Source organism: Ischnura elegans, assembly GCF_921293095.1.
Source record: "Ischnura elegans chromosome 13 unlocalized genomic scaffold, ioIscEleg1.1 SUPER_13_unloc_4, whole genome shotgun sequence".
In the NCBI taxonomy this organism is placed as follows: domain Eukaryota; kingdom Metazoa; phylum Arthropoda; class Insecta; order Odonata; family Coenagrionidae; genus Ischnura; species Ischnura elegans.
The window spans coordinates 9,623,386-9,642,987 of record NW_025791660.1 but is presented as its reverse complement, the minus strand read 5'-3'; the positions used below and the strand labels follow the sequence as shown (position 1 = coordinate 9,642,987).

Sequence of the window (19,602 nt, the reverse complement as noted above, 5' to 3'; positions counted from 1 at the left end):
TCTCCCAAGATTTCTTTCCATAAGCGCGGGATGAATCACCCCACTAGAAGTATCTAAACATTACAGCAGGAGCAGGGGTGCCGACTTACAAAAAATATTGGAAGGGCCCAAACCGGGGACCTTGTCTCTGTAAATTTTATAAGTAGTGAATTTTAAGTTTTTTAAGCATTTTAGAAGAGTCATATGATCAACGTTAGAACCCTGATCACTGGAATCTAGATATCTGGACACTCCGGGGAAAATGACAAGCATGGCACAATTTTTCCTCACATCTGTAACGAATTTTTGGGGGGACTCGGGCCCCCTCAGGCCCCGTGGAGTCGGTGCCACGGAGAAGGAGTTATTAGAATGTGAATAAAAAATGGAATAAGGAATCATACCTCTATTAGAAGAAGAAAGATTACCTGACTATGAGGATTCATACGACTCCTCAGACACCGTGAATTAGCGGTGTCCCCTTCAGAAAATCCTTCAAGGTCGTTGGTGGAACCCGAATTGTCAGAATAAAACATATGCTCGATTTCTTCTTCGTTAAAACGTTTCTTTCCCCCAATTATGCGTGACGGAGTACACGTGATATATTCACTAAACTGGTTATCACTGCCGTATCGAAGGCACAGGCACAGAGAATAAATTTGGTATACTGATACGCTCTTCACTCGGTTAGGTATGAGCGACAACTGAGGGAAGGAAAGAAACGAAAAAAAGCTCTGGAAATGTAATTTGAAACATTATGTGGAGATATAATACCTCAAGCTCCACTTGAAATATAGAATGATATAGCCATTGAAAAATGGCACTCTCGAAAAAAACATGAGAAACCGAAGGCGAAAAAAATGAAATTCGAGCTGAAATGTGTTACCAATACCCTCCCTTTACAGAAGATAACATTGTCTCATCAGTGCATAAGGATGTGTAGATTAAATTTCAAGTTCTATACATTGCTTGATGATTCAACGAAAAAGCTATTTTGACGCCTATTGGCATCTCACTAGTTGCGTCCAGCGGCAATGTGAGACGCCATATGGCGTCTCACTAACTCGGATTTGAAGTTATGTGAGACGCCCTATGGCGGCGCGTGGCAGGGAATGTGTTAATGATCTCATACCTTAAGTCATTATAAATTAAATAGGGATAGTCAGACGGGATTCCTCATATCCAAATATCTGCAGTTTTTGCCCTTCATCTGATATATTGTATTCAAAGTTGCGGAAGGCATCGGATCTGGATCCGAAATTATATATTATGGCTTCTCTGAATCCACACCCCATATGATAAGAGTGGAAAGGGTTTTAACACTATTCGAATATGCCCTCACAGTGCCACTGATATCTCTTTCTGCCAGTCTTAGTTTGAGAGCCTGGATAATTCACCATGGGTTGGTATAAAAAACCATCAGAACAGACCAAATATGCAGAACGTGAAAATGACAAAAAGCTTGTTGGGTTTGCACAATGCATCCAACATTTTGAAAAAAGGCTTTGTATGCAAAGACGCACTAAAATGACAGAAAGTATATTTTGTAACATATCAGTAGCCTGATTCCCTACCTTTTTCCCGAATCGATTTTTCCGACGACCTTTTTCCCGAACTTGTTTTTCCGAATCCATTTTTCCCGAAAGCTTTTTTCCCGAAACCTTTTCTCCGATACATTTTTTACCAAACACCTAATTTCCCGATTGTATAAAAAAAGCTATTTATCGTAAAATTCAACAAGTGGGACTCCAAGTCCCTTACAATGACCCAACAGATAGAACCCTCAAAACGACAGTTCATATGATGGCAGCTTTTGCGTTTGTTCCAGTTGAAGACGTTGAAACAACTTTCGAGCTTCTAAGAAAGTACGCGGATAAAAATATTCCCAGACTTGAGCCAATTATGAAATATTTTCAAGAAACATACGTCATTGGTGTAAAAGCTGTTGGCAGACGACGCGCTGTTCCTCCTCGATATCCTCCTAGTCTATGGAATCAACATGAAGCTACAAAAGCAGGTTATGCAACAACAAATAATGCATCTGAAGGTTGGAATAACCGATTTAGGTTACTAGTCGGGAAAAACCACCCGGATTTATACTCAGCTGTAAAAGAGCTGCAGATAGAACAAGCTGACACAGAGGTTGTCTTGTGTATGAACATATTTGGTTATGAAAAATATGAACTCATTTTTATACAATCGGGTAATAAGGTGTTCGGTAAAAAAATGTTTCGGAGAAAAAGGTTTCGGGAAAAAAGCTTTCGGGAAAGAGGACGCGTTACGATTCGGGAAAAAATTATTTCGTGAAAAAAAGGTCGTCGGAAAAAAACGGTCGGGTACCCAGTAGGCTACCCCAACAAAACTTCCCAATTCCATCTTAGGGCCATCTACAATCATATGGTTTCACTGGCTGACCGAGTATTCAGGGTTGAATTCACCATGGATTTAGTCTAACAAGTAATCACCATGAAGCCTGATTCATGACGAAGTCTGTAAGAATTTATATTTCATTTCCTCACTTTGTCGATTCATAGATTTACATGAAAAAGCTGAAAATTGGCAAAGATACCTGATTTCCAGGTTGTCCATATGTATGTTTTCCGATTCCCTTACACTTCCTTCATAATTTATCTATTTTCAGATGAAATCATCACACTAATATTTTCATTTTTAATACGTCCAGAGTAAATTTTCATAAAAATCAAAGTACTTAAAATGAGAAGCAATGTATAAAATACTTCCAGAACATCCTAAAAAAATTAACTTAACAGTTAAGAGTCAAATTAACATCCAATTAATTCAAACTTCCTCCAAGAGAGTGATGACTTGTAATTCGCTGGACCACCTTAAACAATTTGGATGAAGCTGCAACCTTGAAATCTTAGCTAATGAGAATAAGTAAGCATGGTCCGGTAACCCACTGTCATCACTCTGCAGAACTATGACTGCTGCACTCAAGGTATTAAATTGAGTTTCGACATTTTTAGCCAAATCAGTTTTTTTCTTATCACACTTTTTCCATGAACAACTGTTAGACCTATTAAAGCACAGTTGCCTAGAGCACAAAACAGTTCGTTTTGTCTATGGACGCCACAATTGACATGATACATAACTGGAATCTTATGCTTATTATTCTTCACAAGTGATTCATTGGGATTTTTTTCTATTACCCAGTCTTAAATACAATATTGTTAGTTAAAGTACAATGAAATTCCCTTATGAATGCAACTGACTGCATATATTGGTTAATGTCACTGAAGCATAACGAAAATTTTACTAATCATTTGCCGACCTCATTACATTCTCCAGCTGAACTATTAACAAAAGCTAAAAAAGTATAGATGGATGAAAAATACAGATGCAACATCCTTAACAAGGGAAGTGTCCAAAAACCGGGTCTCAGATTTCAATCGAATTTTCTTTTGTTATACATAGTCTATTGGGAGATGTTTTTGAATCGGCCACAATATGGGGTTATATTACCAAATAGTTTAAACTGAAATGCGGTTAAAAATTTACAGGTAAATATATTCATGTATAAGAGACACTGCAAATGGTGAGCATTAGTTCAGTGGTTAAAGTGCCCAGATGTCATGCCAAGGATTTGGGGTATAGAAAAACATTAAAAATTATCAATGAAATTCATGAATATATTGATGGATTCATCAGTAACATAGACAATACAAAAATACATAAAAAATGGCATGCAAGGTTTGCAAAATTCCATTGAATTTTGAGACCCGGTTTTGGAACATTCCCTTGCCAAAATTAGTTACAAGTCTTTTCTGTGAAGAGACATTTTCAAGCACAGAAGAGCACTCACCCACCCCCTCCATCATAGTCTTCATGGCCATTGTCCGATTCTGAACCAGCACTCCATGCTCCAAAACAGTAGACTGAAAGTAATCAGATTTCAGATTTACCAAAAACAAATGAAAACTAAAATAATAAAAAAATGAAACAAAAATCTTAAATCTTGTGACTCTCTGGCGTGCATACAAAAACAAATGACAAAGTGACAACACCAAGACTAATCCTAAACACTCGCCAATAATCCACTGTCCTGATATAAATATATACTCCTTTCTAGAGAAAAAGGGTGGGCCAAAAGAACAAACAAAAGGCAAGGTACAGTCACTTTCAAAAGTAGGTCCCCACGGCCAGCGCGAGCAATTACGTTTTTCTCGGTGGTCGAACTTCGGGTATTGGCTATGCCTTCTGTGTCTTGAACGGGCGAGTTTGACTTACTCTCACCGTCCGCGCAAGTCTTCCCGAGGCATTCTTCACTATTCCTAAATTCTTCGCGACTTCCCCGACCCCCAGTGCCACAACACAAGGCGAAGCATATGTTCTCAGTCATGGGATTCCCACCCTGATAGTATTCTGAGATGGGTATTACGAGTAGTCTGGCTTGCACTAAAAATAACAAGACGTATCTGCGTCGCAACGCACATAAGAGGAAGAAACGAAAATTGGAATTTACGTCTGAAAGAGAATTCAAAAGGTTTCCTACAAAATAACCTTCTAGATTATACCTTTAACACATTATTACCAACACCATCAATATATATTGCTCTATGTTTAAGTATTTCAAACACACTGTTTGGCGCATTTATTATTCCTAACCATTTTCTTAGGATACATATGTTTACCATGGTTTATACTACAGTTTTCTACGTGTCTCATCACGCGAGAAATCAAAAATACTAATGTGCGCTAAATTGTAATGTTTAATTCTGTATCATATTTATTCCAGTCGTTACTAACATCTCCCATATGAACAAATATTTAAAATGGAATCTATAGTAAAGACATTAAGGTATTTATGAAGATTCCTGAAGAAAATGGAAATTTCATCAAAGATTTAAATTAGGAAATGGGAGGCTAGATTTGCTCGATATTTATGTTGAATGTTATCCTATTCAGATTAAGGGTAACAACCTTAATTCTTAAAAGAGGTCGATAGTGCAGCAGTGAATCCGTTGTGATTTTATGCCAAGGTAATGGGCAAAGGCATTCCTTTGTTAGAATTTCGGTCTGAGATCGTAAAATTCTACGAGGCAAGAAATTGTTTCCAATACAATTGCTGATGACATTTGGCATGAAAATCGGTGCCCAATGGCGGGAAACCTTAGGAAAAATTACAAACCCCAGCATGCTCGTCAAGGGAGAATAGGGCATTTAATTTTCAGGCATACTTATAATTCCCAGCCAAGATGTCGAGTGTGCAAATCAGAGATAAGTTCTGTTGTGAAATGAGCTGTTTAATTCCACACAGATTATTGAACATTGAATCAGAAAAGATGATGAAAAATAAAATATGCAACCTAAGTTTTGAAAAGTTCTTTTTTGTTTTTATTTTCCGGAGTTTGCCCAGCATTGCATAAACACAACATAATGAAAATCATATATTATGATAAATATGATAATTTTTTTCAAAAAATTAATCTTAACTAGGTCAAAAGAAACCGTAACATAAAAAAAATAACCAAAGGTAAAAGCCCAACATGGAATCTGGGGAATAATGGGTTAAATGAATGTGGATTTCATGCATACCTCCATGGCATCAGTCTCCTTGGGAGATAGTTCTTTCTTGGCTAAAACCTGCATACAGTCAAGGCCTGTCACGATGCCTCCAGTACCTTTAGCATCCACCTCTTCACCTTGGGAAGATGTTGACGCCTCTGCCTGCATATTAGTTTACAATCAGCATCATTAAAGACAGGGAGATGGAAATATATAATGAGCTTGGTGAGTTTGCCAAAAAAAATGATTATCATATATTGAATTGATAAATGTCTATACACTACCCCAAAAATTCACTCGTTTATATTCACAGTTACAGCATGTGTGTCACATTTGCATGCCCTAAATTGTACAATAACTATAATGTATCAGAGTGCTCAAAAAGGGAAATAACTCATGCTATCAAGAAAATGCAGAATTAGTATCAAGTAAAAAAAAACTACTACATAATGTGTATTGTGTGTACACTACTACATAATGTGAATGATTTTTTCTCTAATGTTTGAATGAATGACTGGGACTATAGTTTAATTTTTTTTTTAATTGCTTCAAAATATTGTTGCCCTCATTATTCTTTACTTTGACTCATCTTCCACACAAGCTAAAAGTGTTTAAATTCTGTGGATTTTATCTGCTAGATGTTTTGTATCATGATCAAAATTCTTATTTATCTTTCAAAATATAGATATGAGATTCAATTTTGGGCAAATCACTCGCAAGAGTACGGAAAAAATACAAAGCATGCTGTGTTGAGAGATAGATGAGTTAACTCACTTGCCAAGAGTGCAGCATATCGTTAGCTCATCCTACTACAATGCCTGGACCTATTACCAACCGTTAATTCCCATGGTAGCCTTTACAAATTCGTCTGCGTTTTGTGGATGATAACCATAATCCCTGCTTTTTTTTACTATTACCATTCCATTCATTCATCTAACAAAGGTTACTATGAAAATGCAAGGGGGTGTTATTCCATACGTCGGCATAGCAGTTTTTATTTCTGTAGTGAGCCTGGAAATAAATAGCTAAGGAGTATAAAGGAGCAATTCATAGCTTGCAAACAATAACGGAGAGTTTCACTCATTCCACTGCCTATCTAACCTTATGTATAGTGGGAAAATTACCTCCCTCTTAACATGCAAGAAGTATGCCTAAAATGATCGTTGGCCTTCTATTATCATAACATTTTGATATTTGGTGATTTTTATGGGTGCTTCACAGGTAGCAACTGTTTAAGAAGTGTGTTACTTTAAGCAAACGAATATAACATTTAAGGTAATAATCTGAATATATTATTTTTTTAAATTTTAAGGTTTACCAATGCACGTGACTCTACAGTGTATGCAACCAGCTCCACACTAATGGATCTCTGTAAAAATTTATGTATATTCCACAAAACCTTAGTTCTCCATATTTGGGCGTAAAACTTGATAATAGTCTCCTTGGAAGAACACATTCAGAAGATCTGCAGAAAAATGAGGTCTACTTGTTTTTTTTATTCTATCAGATAAATTATAGTTACTTATGTATTAATCCCATTTTATTATGGTGAATTCTACCGGAATGTGATGTTTAGTATCCTTATCTGGGGCTGTAGACCCAATTATAAAATAATCTTTAAAATTCAAAAGAGGATGCTGCAGCTCTTAGGTAAAATCTCTCCTTCCACAGCCAGTCACCCCCTACTTCAAAAATTAACTATATTATATCACCCCGTTGTGTTCATGTTAACTGCAACTTTTTGAGCAAAAAACTATATACATAGATACAATGAATTTATTCATATGAAAATTTCTTTCTTTCTTCATTAGTACTGTTTTTGTACCTTATGCACTCCTTTACATGTCTTATGTTTGTCTAAACAAATCACTGGACCAATTAAAATATTTTTATTAATATTATTATTATTTTGACTACCTGATAAGAAGCTTGGAACACGAGGTCATTAGTGCTTGCACTGAGTGCATATCCTCCTCCATCATCACTGAACTGATATGATTTCACAGAAGTGGACCCACATGTTTCCATGCCACTCTGAGGAAAAAAGAGAATTAACACTTCATTGATACAGGTTTTCACCAATTGCTATTAGAAGCAAAAAGATCACAACCAACACATCAAATATAGGGCATATGCATAACTGGAAAATTCCCTGATTGGCTATTCTGACCTCAGAGAAGGCGGGATAAATTTATCGACTTAACAAAATATGGCCCATTTAGTTACTCTGCCTTTTCAATTAGCCATAGGAAAACCTTCCTAAAAAGGAACAACAAATTTATCAGCAATAATTTGAGACATCAAGGTCTCATGACATCATTATCGACAACCAAGATTCTTTGTCTACATGTGCAGATTGAGTACAAAAAAGTTGATTTCATCCATTATAAGAAATCGTTATATTTCATTTCAATCGAAGTTGAATACATAAAATGCACCATTAAAATCAGCTCACGGAAAGAAATTGATGCCTCTCAACAGCCACCCTGGTTTGCCAACATCTACCTAATACCCTTTCAAAATATGGTGAAGGACAAATCCTGAGTCCCCCATATAATTTACTCCATACAGTTCTCACCACATCCTCATTTGCTACAATTAGAATATGCCTTTTTTAGGAGCAATTCATGTTTGGTAGATTTGACTAGAAACTGCATTACCTGATTATGTGGCAATACAGCCAGCCACAACCAACACAACAGGTTTTATCATTCACCATGAAAGGTTTTTCTCATTTGGAACGATTTCACCAGGCAATCCTGATTCAAATCATTAGGGGTGCCCAGCCACACTATGGTCGGTGATCTGTTGATATGACATCACAATAACTCAGCATGAGAGTACCAAATGCTACAATAGGTATAATGAATTTCACTTGTTTTCCTTCCATTTTCTTTGCAACATGTCACAACATTTCAACATGTCTCTTCACGGAGGCGAGGCTTGGATGTTGACAGCAGCAGAAAAATCTGGAGTAGAAGCATTCGAAATATGGTGCAGCCAAAGAATGATGAAGATAAAATGCATCGGCCATGTAAGTAATGGGGAAGTGCTACAAAGAGTGGCAGAAAACAGAATTCTTCTGAAAACCCTTGACAGTAAGCAGTAACACTTAGTTATGTGAGACTGATGTCATACCACAGAACAGAATGGGGGCATATACAGTTAGTTATACCACATAATGAGACTGATGGCCTGATAAAAAGTCGTAGAAGGACTGGTGGAAGAATAGCAAAGGTTATAAATGATGTAAAAGAGAAGAAATATGTACCAATGAAAAGGTTAGCAGACAGGAGAGTTGCCTCAAAGATATCTTAGGACTTATGAAGTGGATCCACCCTTCTGTTTTGTGGTGATTGGGAGAGAGCATGGTGTTTCTATGCTGACAAAAATGGGAAATGCCTTAACATCAGAGCCCTCAATTGCTCAGTGAGCAAAGGTGAGTGATCAGAGCAGCTCTATGCCCCTATTCTGTTCAGAACAATGAACCATTCATTTTGAATAATTTCATCACCAACGACACATATCTGTAAGTTGGAAAAAAACTTTCAGGGAAATGGGCCAAAACTTTTGGGATTTTGATTCCCTTAATCCCCCTTGAAAAAGAAACCATAGTCAGGAAACATTGGTGCCACCCAAAAATTTGCAAAGGACACGTAGCCCGGAAGCTTTTCTTTATCCAACATGATTAACTGTGAAAGTCCTAATGAATACTTATGATACATCTCAAGTTTACTTATTCACATTTGACAAAGTTAGGGTTAAGGTTTTACTTTTCTGGCGATTGATACAGGAATGTTCCCTGGAGGAAATATTTCTGTGATCATATTCCTATTCCATATTTGATAAAGGAAGGGAAAAGGTACTGTTATTATCGTAAATGATATTGGAATACTTCATGGAGGACTGAATTTGTGTAGCAGCAAAACTGTGCTTAACAAAGCAAACATGAACTTACCAAGTCGTCAATTGCCAATGGGTCTAAAGCATTGCTTGAAATTTTAGCTGGATCCTGTGTGTACATCTCAGGATAATTATCTTCACTTAGAGGGTCTTTGTTCTCCTCTTTCACAGTTACCTAGAAGATAATGCTGGGTGCGAATCAATGGGGGCAAAATAAAAATGTAAATAATTATATATAACAACAATAAAACATCCTCTTTCACCTAGGACCACTCATGCTGGCTGAAATCATGTTTGCATAAGATTTTAGTGACAACCTAAAATGAAATGGCTGACATGACCAGTTCACCCTGCACACCTTGGTGTGGCATGCTTCTCAATGTGCTAGCCACAGTAAAAGAGGGTCAATTCTTCACCTTCAAACTCAGAAATTATGCCATCCAGTAGATCTTTGATTTATATTTCCATTTATAATGCATAATATGTTGTATTTAAAGTGTCCATGGCACAACAATAGCGACAGAGAGATTAGTGTTTTCTCATTATTTGCAAAGGAGTTAAGTAAAACCCTCATTATCTGTGAATCCATTTTGAGCCAGAATTTCAAGAAGTCTGTGATGACATTGTCTCCTTAAGTCAGTTATTAAAAAATTTCTATACAATAACTCTAATAATTTTTTCCTTTTTATGAACACACCAACACGTTCCACAGAAGAAAAATTCTTTTCATCAAATATTTGAATCTACTACAGGTATCCCTCATCAAATACCATAGATATGTTACAAAAAAAGTCTTGTTAAGGAAATTTAGTGACAGGAAAGAAGCATACACGATTCCAGCAGTAAAATTTCCACATTCTGGATCATTGACTGATTTGTTTGTGAGCTGTTTTACATCTATGGGCATCTATGTAGTTGAAATGACAAAATGACAAAAAATCCAAGTGATTCAAGATTGCAAACACCCAAAATCTTTGATAAGGCCGTTTTACACGGGGCATGGAATTGCTCAGATTAGAACGGCATTTATTTCTAAAATGGCTAGGAATTGCACAAAAGCATGAACAAAATTAGAACAGGGGCTATTTTGTCATCTCACATTCACTCATTTTGGCTCATGTGTTCTAGCATTTCACTCTTATGCAAGATGCATTTTGACTGCACCTTCGCTCACATGTCCAATTCTGCTATAGAATGGTAAAGCGAGCCTTACAGCTTCAATCCTGAAACATGAAAAAAGTCACCTTTGGCTGTAACGTACCAATCAGGAGGCACGAAAAAAAAACAAATACTGTGTTGTTTTACTGGAACGGAAGCATTCATAGTAGTGACCAACCCCAGCATCCACACCGGAAACTCATAACAAGCACCCAGTTAAGAGGAAGATTTTGCAATGGATGAAGGTACTGTACGAGGTTTTCCTCAATTGAGGCATGTGCACTCACAAAACGCAAAGGAAACTGACAATTGAAGGGACCTGACAAAACTTCCTTTGGTTGAGAGAGACACATTCACTCTACATAAAGGAAATGTGTTTCCTTCAGACCACTCCAGCTGGGCAATGTACTAATGAGATTCTTGCCACTCACAGATCAAACTCCAGAATATCAATATTCAATTAGGGAGGAGGAGTAATGTCACAAAGAGCGTGTGGTTTGAATGAGAGTTTTGGCCACTTAGAGCAGAGGCAAAACAGCTGGAACTGTGGCATTTTTTAGTGTTCCCGCCCCCAAAACTTTCTGGTACCCCCCTCCTCCAAACTTATCTGCAGAACTTCTCCTGCTAAGGACTTTTTGTGCTAAGGTTTTTCGCGTAAAGGCCCTTCCACAAAGGCCCTGTCTCGGAAAATCCTGTCTCCAGAAAATCCTGCCTCCAGAAAATCTGCATCCGGAAACCAGCATTTGAAGCCAGCATCCAAAACCAGCCCCAAACCAGCCTACCTGCAGTGCAATACTTATATAGGACTACTGCGGAGGAATTCTTACTCCTTGGCAATGAAGGGGAAATGGGTGATGAGTCTCTAGTATGCAGTTTGGAGTGAGAAGTATTACCATAGTCCTATCACATATCTCTCTCCCTCCAACACCTCACCCCACTATGTCTCTCCCCTCCTTGTGTTCCAATGAATACCCCTCTGATTCGACTGATGTCTCCAACCCAGAAGTTTGAGGGGAATATTCTGGCTGGTATGCTGTTCACTCCAACCCAGGGATGATGTTTTGTGGATCAGCCTGTCAAGAGGGACAGTGACGTAGCTGATAGAACATCGCTCTCACTACCCCTCCGCTCCCTCTGAAAAACCCCTACCCTCAATCCTGTCTCGTGGTGGAAGAGCCAAGCTCTCTTCTGCTTGGGCGCTCTTGTTGGACGGACGGCTAGTGGGACAGCCGATTTTAGAAAAGTTATACTGCTGGTATTTCGTTTGGTAATATTTCCTATGGGATCATTAGTTATCATCGTTGTTTTCTGTAATAATTCTGATTTTGAATACTCTACTTCGAATAGATATTGAACGAAAATACTCGTAAATTATTTTTGGCAATTTTTTTCTTGTGAGTGTGCTCTCTGGTTTGTGGGGTCTTTTCCTGATCCAGCTTGTGACCAACGGTTGGAGTTTTCCCGTCTGGGCTTACATGAACAATCGACCAGATTTAACGACGTAACGCCACAGAACGATAGATCGAGGTTCCGCTGTACATTGAATTGTCTTCATCTTTTCTTTACCCAGGCTAATAAAGAAGTGCCACAACAAGCTGGATCCTTCATTGAAATGAAGGAGGAAGATGGCTTAAACAAAGAAAGGGCAATAATAAGACACAGCCCAGTTATAACCAAGACAAATGGGTTGAACAGAGATTTCACACAGTTGTCAACAAGTCTACTCCATCACTTCTATAAGAATATTTCCAGTGTTGTACAAGTGATATTGACTGAAAAATATTAGTGTGGTTTAGCTTTCTGCTTCAAACTGAAAAAGCCCTCAACTGACGGTTGCATAACTATGAGTGACTTCCCATAAATATACTTATATGTATGACAGACACCCTCTTTCTTATAGCATCCGAGAAATTTGTACAAATGAAGGTGGTTCAAATCAGGTTTCACTGTGTATGAGAACATAACTTACCAACTCATTGTCCCTGGGCAGTACCAAGTCTGGCACAGAAATGTATATTTCAGTGGTTTGGGCTGAGCATGTGAGCTGTGAATTGTTTTCAATCACATTCTGAGTGAAGCCCTTAGTCTCCACAGAAGGCCCCAAATTGTCATCAGCTCCCCCTTCTCCTTCAAAACACTGCAGAAAAAGTAACAGTGAAAAAACATTTATCTCCTTACAAATACATGCATGGGATGCTCTAAATTAATATGAAAAAGGATGTTCAACGTACTGTCTATGCTTTCATATAAAAATGGATTGGTGTCAGCATGCCTGTTAATCAAGTTTTCGGTCTGGTAAATATGGGTCTCTTTGGTCGAATAAGTGATGTCTCAGCTGCTGGGGCAAAATTCATGTTTGTGCTTGTTAATGATTATTCCAGGAAGCCATTTTGCTATTTTTTTGAAATCCAAAAGTGAAACATTTGATAGATTCAATGAATTTAAAGCTTGGGTTGAGAACAGGACTGATAAAAGGATTAAGGTTGTAAGATCAGGCAATGGTCATGAATAACCTAATGAAATGTTTGATTATTTTTAAGGGTACAAGGAATAGAGCATCAGACTAGCACCCCATACACCCCTGAACAGAATGGTATGGCAGAACGTGCTAATCGCACAATATGTGTAATAACTAACCGTGTACCACATAGAGCTATTCAAGGTAAGACTCCACAAGAGTTGTGGGGAGGAAAAATGTTTTACTTGACTGCTTCTTGGGAATAAGCCCTATATTGACACTGATGTCGCCAAGATTCATCCAAGCAGGAGTGGTAAAACTGTGGTGCTGGCATCAAAATGAAGGGAACTTATTTTCAGAGCAAAAGATTTTAAACGTACTGCTTTTGAAGAGTTACCCAGGTTCCATGTGAGAGAAAGATATAAGATCAGGGAGAATGAAAACTGACAGGCTTTAAATGATCGACAGATGGGTATACGATGGCTTTGTGGAAGCCAGGAACAGGAATGAACTGGTGATGACTCGGACTTTACAAGAATCTGCTATTTCAGGGTGATTTCAGCACATGTCTCCAGGATTTGAATTCTATGCCAGTGCTACATGGGTTGCATCTTTTAAGAGACACCAAATTGTGAAATGCAAAATAAGAAAATATGTGTCCGCGAGCGAGCATCTACTGAAGAAATATTGCACAAAGCAAAGTAGCACACTAATATACAACAAAGTATGATATTATGGCCTCAGGAAAGTTGCTTTCTAAAGTTTTTATTGTGCATGTCATAACCTGCTGATGATTTTGGAAAGACAGCCATGAAAATTAAAATGCAAGATATCCCAAAAATATGAAAGAAAAAAAAGACCTTCCCATTCAAGTAGTTCATTACAATCTCTACTCCAACAGTTTTTCCATGCCCTTCCATGATAAAAATAAACTCCTCCATTGAGGAGAGGTTTACCCTCCATTGAGGGTAAGGGAAGGATAGGTTTACTCTTCCTATATCCTTCAGCAAGGGTACACGAAGGGTACTTTAGAACATTGGTGGGTAGGCCCTCTCCTTCCTGGAGTGTACGGGAAGGGTTTGGCCAGCCTCAATGAATGGTAGAGGAAGGATAGGTGTAACCTTCCTATACCCTTCAGCAAGGGAACACGAAGGGTATTTTAGAACATTGTTGGGTACACCCTCTCCTTCCTGGAGTGTATGGGAAGGGTTTGGCCAGCCTCAATAAAGGGTAGAGGAAGGATAGGTGTACCCTTCCTATACCCTGCAGCAAGGGTACACAAAGGGTATTTTAGAACATTGGTGGGTAGGCCCTCTCCTTCCTGGAGTGTAAGGGAAGGGTTCTGCCAGCCTCAATGAAGGGTACCGGAAGGGTAGGACTAATATAAAAACTAAAAATCCATAAATTAACATAAAAAATTAAAAACTCGCTAAGCAACTAAATTAAACTAATGGGGATGAGTTAAAAAAGTTATTTCTAAAATTATAAGACAAAAAACTTGGCCTACACATGGTCTTGAACCCTGAACCTACAAATAGGAGGATATTGAACTAGTGCCTTAACAACCTTGGCTTTCGAGGTACTGCTGAGATAATGCTTCTTAACAAAACTTATACTACAAAATCTTAAGATGAGATTCGCACCTGAGTCTATGTGGAAGAAAGCTGTGACTTTTTTTCTACCACACCTATTTCATTTCAGAAAATAAGATCGGCATACAAATACCGAACAACACCCTCGTCATATTTCATTGTCAGCCACACAAATAGGTTACATCCTAAAAATGTGAATGAAGAACTTCTAAATGAGCTTTTTCCACACAATTATAGAATTTATTGTGTACAGTGGCTTTGCCAGGAATTTCGTTCGGGGGGGGAGGTGTCCAAAATGGGGTGGGGAAATTTTTGAAAAACAGGATACTAAGTAATGGGTTTCCAACTAATTCAAACACTTTCCATGATCGAAAAAACTTCAATAGTTAAAGAATTTTTTTAAATCCATTATTTTTCAATATTTGTTTTCTTTTATGAAGGAAAACGATTTATATTTCGGGGGGCGAGGGTACGATTCAAAGACTGCTTACGTTCTTGTACAGAACTCAATGCTCTTTAGCATGTGAAAGTAGCTGAGGAGACACTTTCAGGATATGATTTCCTCAGTTATAAATGTTAAGTCCCAATGAAGGGTAGACAAAGGATTTTTCTATCCTTCCCTTACTCTTAATGGTGGGTAGGGCATGGGTTGTGCCAGGGTAACTACCCACCATGAAGGCTACTACCCTTCCTTAACCCACCATGGTGGAGTTTATTTTTATCAGTGTTCAAATTCATTAAACAAAATATATCTATAAAATGAAATACATCCCATTCCCTACGCCATGAAGCTACATATTAACAAAAAATTATCTGTACGTACAATACATGCATTTTCAAAAAAGTTGACCAAAAAAATACATAATGAGAATCAAAATTATCACCTCATAGATTCAAGGCCTGTTTACACCACACAATAACATGTGCAAGTTAATGTGTGAATGCATGAAAGATGAATGCAAGAACCAAATCACACAGGTTCTATTTTCTATTCATGCAATCACACAAGTTGTGTGTTACAAAACGCATTCTTGTGTACACTCCTGGATTCATTTATTTTAGACAATAATTAGCACAGGTAAATTCATAGAGTAAACAGACCTTTACACAAAAACCGTTATGCAACCATCCCTACCGATAAAAAAGCAATATAGAGTTTAATATCCCCAGCCACAATTATGACGATTCTTACATGGGACAACTTCTCAATACATAAAAAATAGAATTTCACAATGAATACATCTCTTAAAATTAGGATAACAACATAAATGTGCCCGTTTCTACAGTGTAATAACTAAAAACCACACTCTCGACATATAAAAACCACATACACAATAAATAAAAAACACACTATTGGGTACATGATTTTTTATAGCACCAAAATGATGTACACAGAATATTATTATCGAAGAATTGTTTGAATTAACGGTTTATATAAGCAGAGACATAAAACATTTGATAAACAACTGACATAGATAATTTTAGCAAATAATATTGTCATCAAATCGATCCGATATATTGCAAATATAAAAAATGCATATACTTAATATTGTAACATTGCAACGAACAAGTACACTAAATAGCCAGGTATGTAAATTAAATTTTCTTAAACTATTCTAAACATTTTCGATCGATTGGTTGAAATATTCCATTGGATATATCTTCGGGTATTACAACTTAAAAATGGTAAAGAAACTTCTTTAAGTCCGCAAGTACGATTCTATAAATTATCTTAACTGTACGTGCTGGAATTTTAAACCACACAGGAGGTGAAAAGCAAAAGAAATAAATCGAAAACATATTCCACAAAAGCTTTCACGTTCATTGATATCTATTTTGAGTTGGTCATTGATGAACTCAAATTATTCACTTTTTTGCCATGATTGAATTGTAAACACTGAGTTATACCAAAAGGAAAAAAAAACGACGTCACCATTGAGTAACCAACTGCGAGTTAACTAATGCCTCGTCAGGATTGACTAATTCGGAAACACTATGTGGGACATTGGACTCTTTTCACTGCTCAGTCAATCATTGCACAAGGGCCTACCATCAATTATTGTTCATTAACAAATTTAATGCTCCATTAACTTTTGATCCCTAATCACAGGAATTTAAGCAAACGTTGCATGTACCAGTTTGTCACAGTCATAAAGCATTATCCTTTGCCCGTCGTGGCGAGTGATTCATCAAATACGCAATTAAGCTACTTTTTAAAGTCATTGCTATAACCAGTTTAACCAATAACTACAAAAATATTGCTAAATTTTTCATTCTCGTCGATATGAAATTGAAACTACCATGACCGGGCTACACGGTACATAATCACGAACAAGTTAATATCTGTTTGCGAGAATGATTTAACATTATTTGAAAGTTACACGAGGATTCCAATGAAAAAAATGAGAAGCACTCACCCTGAAGTAATCTCTGGACGAAAATGTTCTCAGTTCTGCGTCCGATTTGTGACAAATATTTCTGAAATCGTTGAATTCGATGAGCTTTTTCAAGCACAGTGGACATAAAGTGGCAGGCAGGCCATCTCCCACAGCAACCTGAGAAGGGAATGAAAACATTTGCAAGAGATTTTAGATGTACCGTGGAAAATATGTTCATAGAACGGAATAAAACAAGAGGTAAGGAAATCGATAACATGTAACCCGCCACTTACTTTTAAGTCGACTAAATCATATAAGGCATCCTCTACAGTTATCTGGCTTGCTACAATAGAAGTGAATATGTTATAATAATAATCATTTTTCTTCAGGCAAAGTCTGCACGGGGTGCCCTCGGAATTCCTGTATAGAGACTCTGAGTAATTCCCAGTGGTAGCACTCATGATTTCACAGCAATAACTATTTCCGTCTCTAAACCAGTTCACTCCTCAAGCAAAGCATCCACACAGCACTCAGTGATTACTAAATTCGTAATAAATTACGATCATTTCCATGGCGTACACCAATGTAAAAACATTTGAATTACTAAGATAAAGGGCGTGTTAAGCTCACATTTAAATATGACCTCAAAAAGAAATCACATCGCAGCAGAGTAATCGGCAAATATTTCAACGAATTCCATGTTTGTTGACGCACTAAGTTATAATAGATCAGATAAGCAAGGTTTAGCTCAGATACCGAACTTTAGTTGCATGTTTTAGCACTAGAGGATAACGTACGCAGTAGGCCTACAATCGATAAATGAGGTATTTGCAACGACTAGCGATAAATTATTTAGCTCTATTGCATTATTTTTAACAGGAATATTTAATATTGTTTAAAATTAAACTTTCAAGATATTTTGTACCCATTTTCATATCTAAAGGCCGTAAATTAACTGTGAAGGTGTGGAAGCTGAAGTCGGGCTTAATTTCAGCTTCTGGCCTAAGCATTGAATATTAATGAAACTTAAATTATAATTATACCATAAATTGAAGGAAATTGATGAATATGTATTTATTGCCTCTTTAATTTTTCAAATGGAAAGAAAATTATCTTGAAACGCGGATGTTTGGCCTGTTCTATAGGTGTGCTGTTTGCGGATAAAATGGCAACTAGATATCATCGATTCTATACTGAGGCTTGATTGCATGTTCTTGTATTAACAAATAAACATTGGTAATGGATCTTTGTCGTGCATGTTGTGTTCGTAAGATTTACAATCATGTCATAAATTGATGAGAATATTCTCAGCCCATGCTATTGAGTCGTGAAATGTCTCTCAGGCGATTGTTGTTTGTTGTTGGCGTCGTTGATCCTTTCGTTGAGCATAATAATCATAAGCATTTTCATTTTCAAACATCAACGTAGTGAATGTAGTTTTCTTGTGAGATTTTGAGATCTTTGTCGGTGAGTAGATGATGCCTTTGTCGATATACCTGATTTAAACAGTGAATGAGATTTTGAAGTGAAAATATGAGTCGCACCAGCGGGATTTTCACGGAATCTTCAAGAAGGAATTGCAGACTTTGTAGGAAAATTCATGATTATTATTATAACATATTCACTTCGAATGTGGCATGCAATATAGCTGTAAAGGATGCCATACATGATTTAGTCGGCTTACATGTGAGTGGGATATCAAATGCAATCGATCTTCTTTGGTGCTTACTTCATTTTGTTTTTTCCAAGATAATTACGACTTCTGTTGACGTGTAATTTGTTTATTAATATCGCAGATTGCTGTGGGAGATGGCCTGCCCACTACCATGTGTCCACTGTGTTTGAAGAAACTTACGGAATTCAGCGTCTTCAAAAAGACTTGTATAGAATCAGACGCAGTTCTTAGAAAAAGTTTGCAGAGTAATTGTTGCTGGGTGAGTACTTATCCTTTTTTCTTCTTTGATGGCTGGTGTAGTATAGGCATGGCAGAGTTAGAGGTGACACTCTTCGGTATTTGTCGACTACACTGGGAATGTAGAAAGATAAATTTTGTGGACTGAAATAATTATGGTATGAAGTTTTGCGGATAAACAATGCTGTAATCGATTAACTTCTTGGTAGCACAATTGGAGAAATATTATGTTGTAGAACTACCGGTGGCCATTAAATCGAGTAATAACTTAAAAGGTACTTCGATTAACGGTCAAAAGATATTTTAGCATACATTTTGTTAATCTGCGATAAAAGGTTACATGAAAGCAGTGGCGGCGCGTGCGTATACGCATGTTAGCAAGTGCACACCCAAAGATGAATAAATTATAAAAGAAAACTATTCCTTTGCAACGCGAAGGATACAAGTGCTGTCTGCATATGCAAGAAACATGAGCCTCCGAACGCTACAGCTATCTCCTTTTCGAATTCACCGCTCTACAAGTGTGCGATCCCGTGGCATCATGCCGGGCGCATTTTCGGTCTGTGCGATCGCTTGAGGGAGCTCTGGCGGGACGAGGTAAGCGGGGGGGTATGTGCTGTTGAAAGGGGCGATGGGAGCAGACTCAAAACCATGCGAATGCGCACGCGCATGTTATTGGTGATCGACTGGCAGGTAGTG

General features: G+C 37.5%; 1 protein-coding gene across 1 annotated transcript in view; it reads right to left on the bottom strand.

Annotated features, from left to right (window-relative positions):
• LOC124173084 overlaps positions 1 to 19,602 on the bottom strand; it is a 111,191-nt gene that overhangs the window by 12,535 nt on the left and 79,054 nt on the right. Inside the window, exons 5-7 of the mRNA XM_046552597.1 lie at positions 7,420 to 7,536; positions 5,533 to 5,664; positions 3,800 to 3,872 (exon numbers count right to left, since the gene is read on the bottom strand). Coding sequence (XP_046408553.1) covers positions 3,800 to 3,872; positions 5,533 to 5,664; positions 7,420 to 7,536 — 322 coding nt within the window. The remainder of the gene's footprint in view (positions 1 to 3,799; positions 3,873 to 5,532; positions 5,665 to 7,419; positions 7,537 to 19,602) is intronic.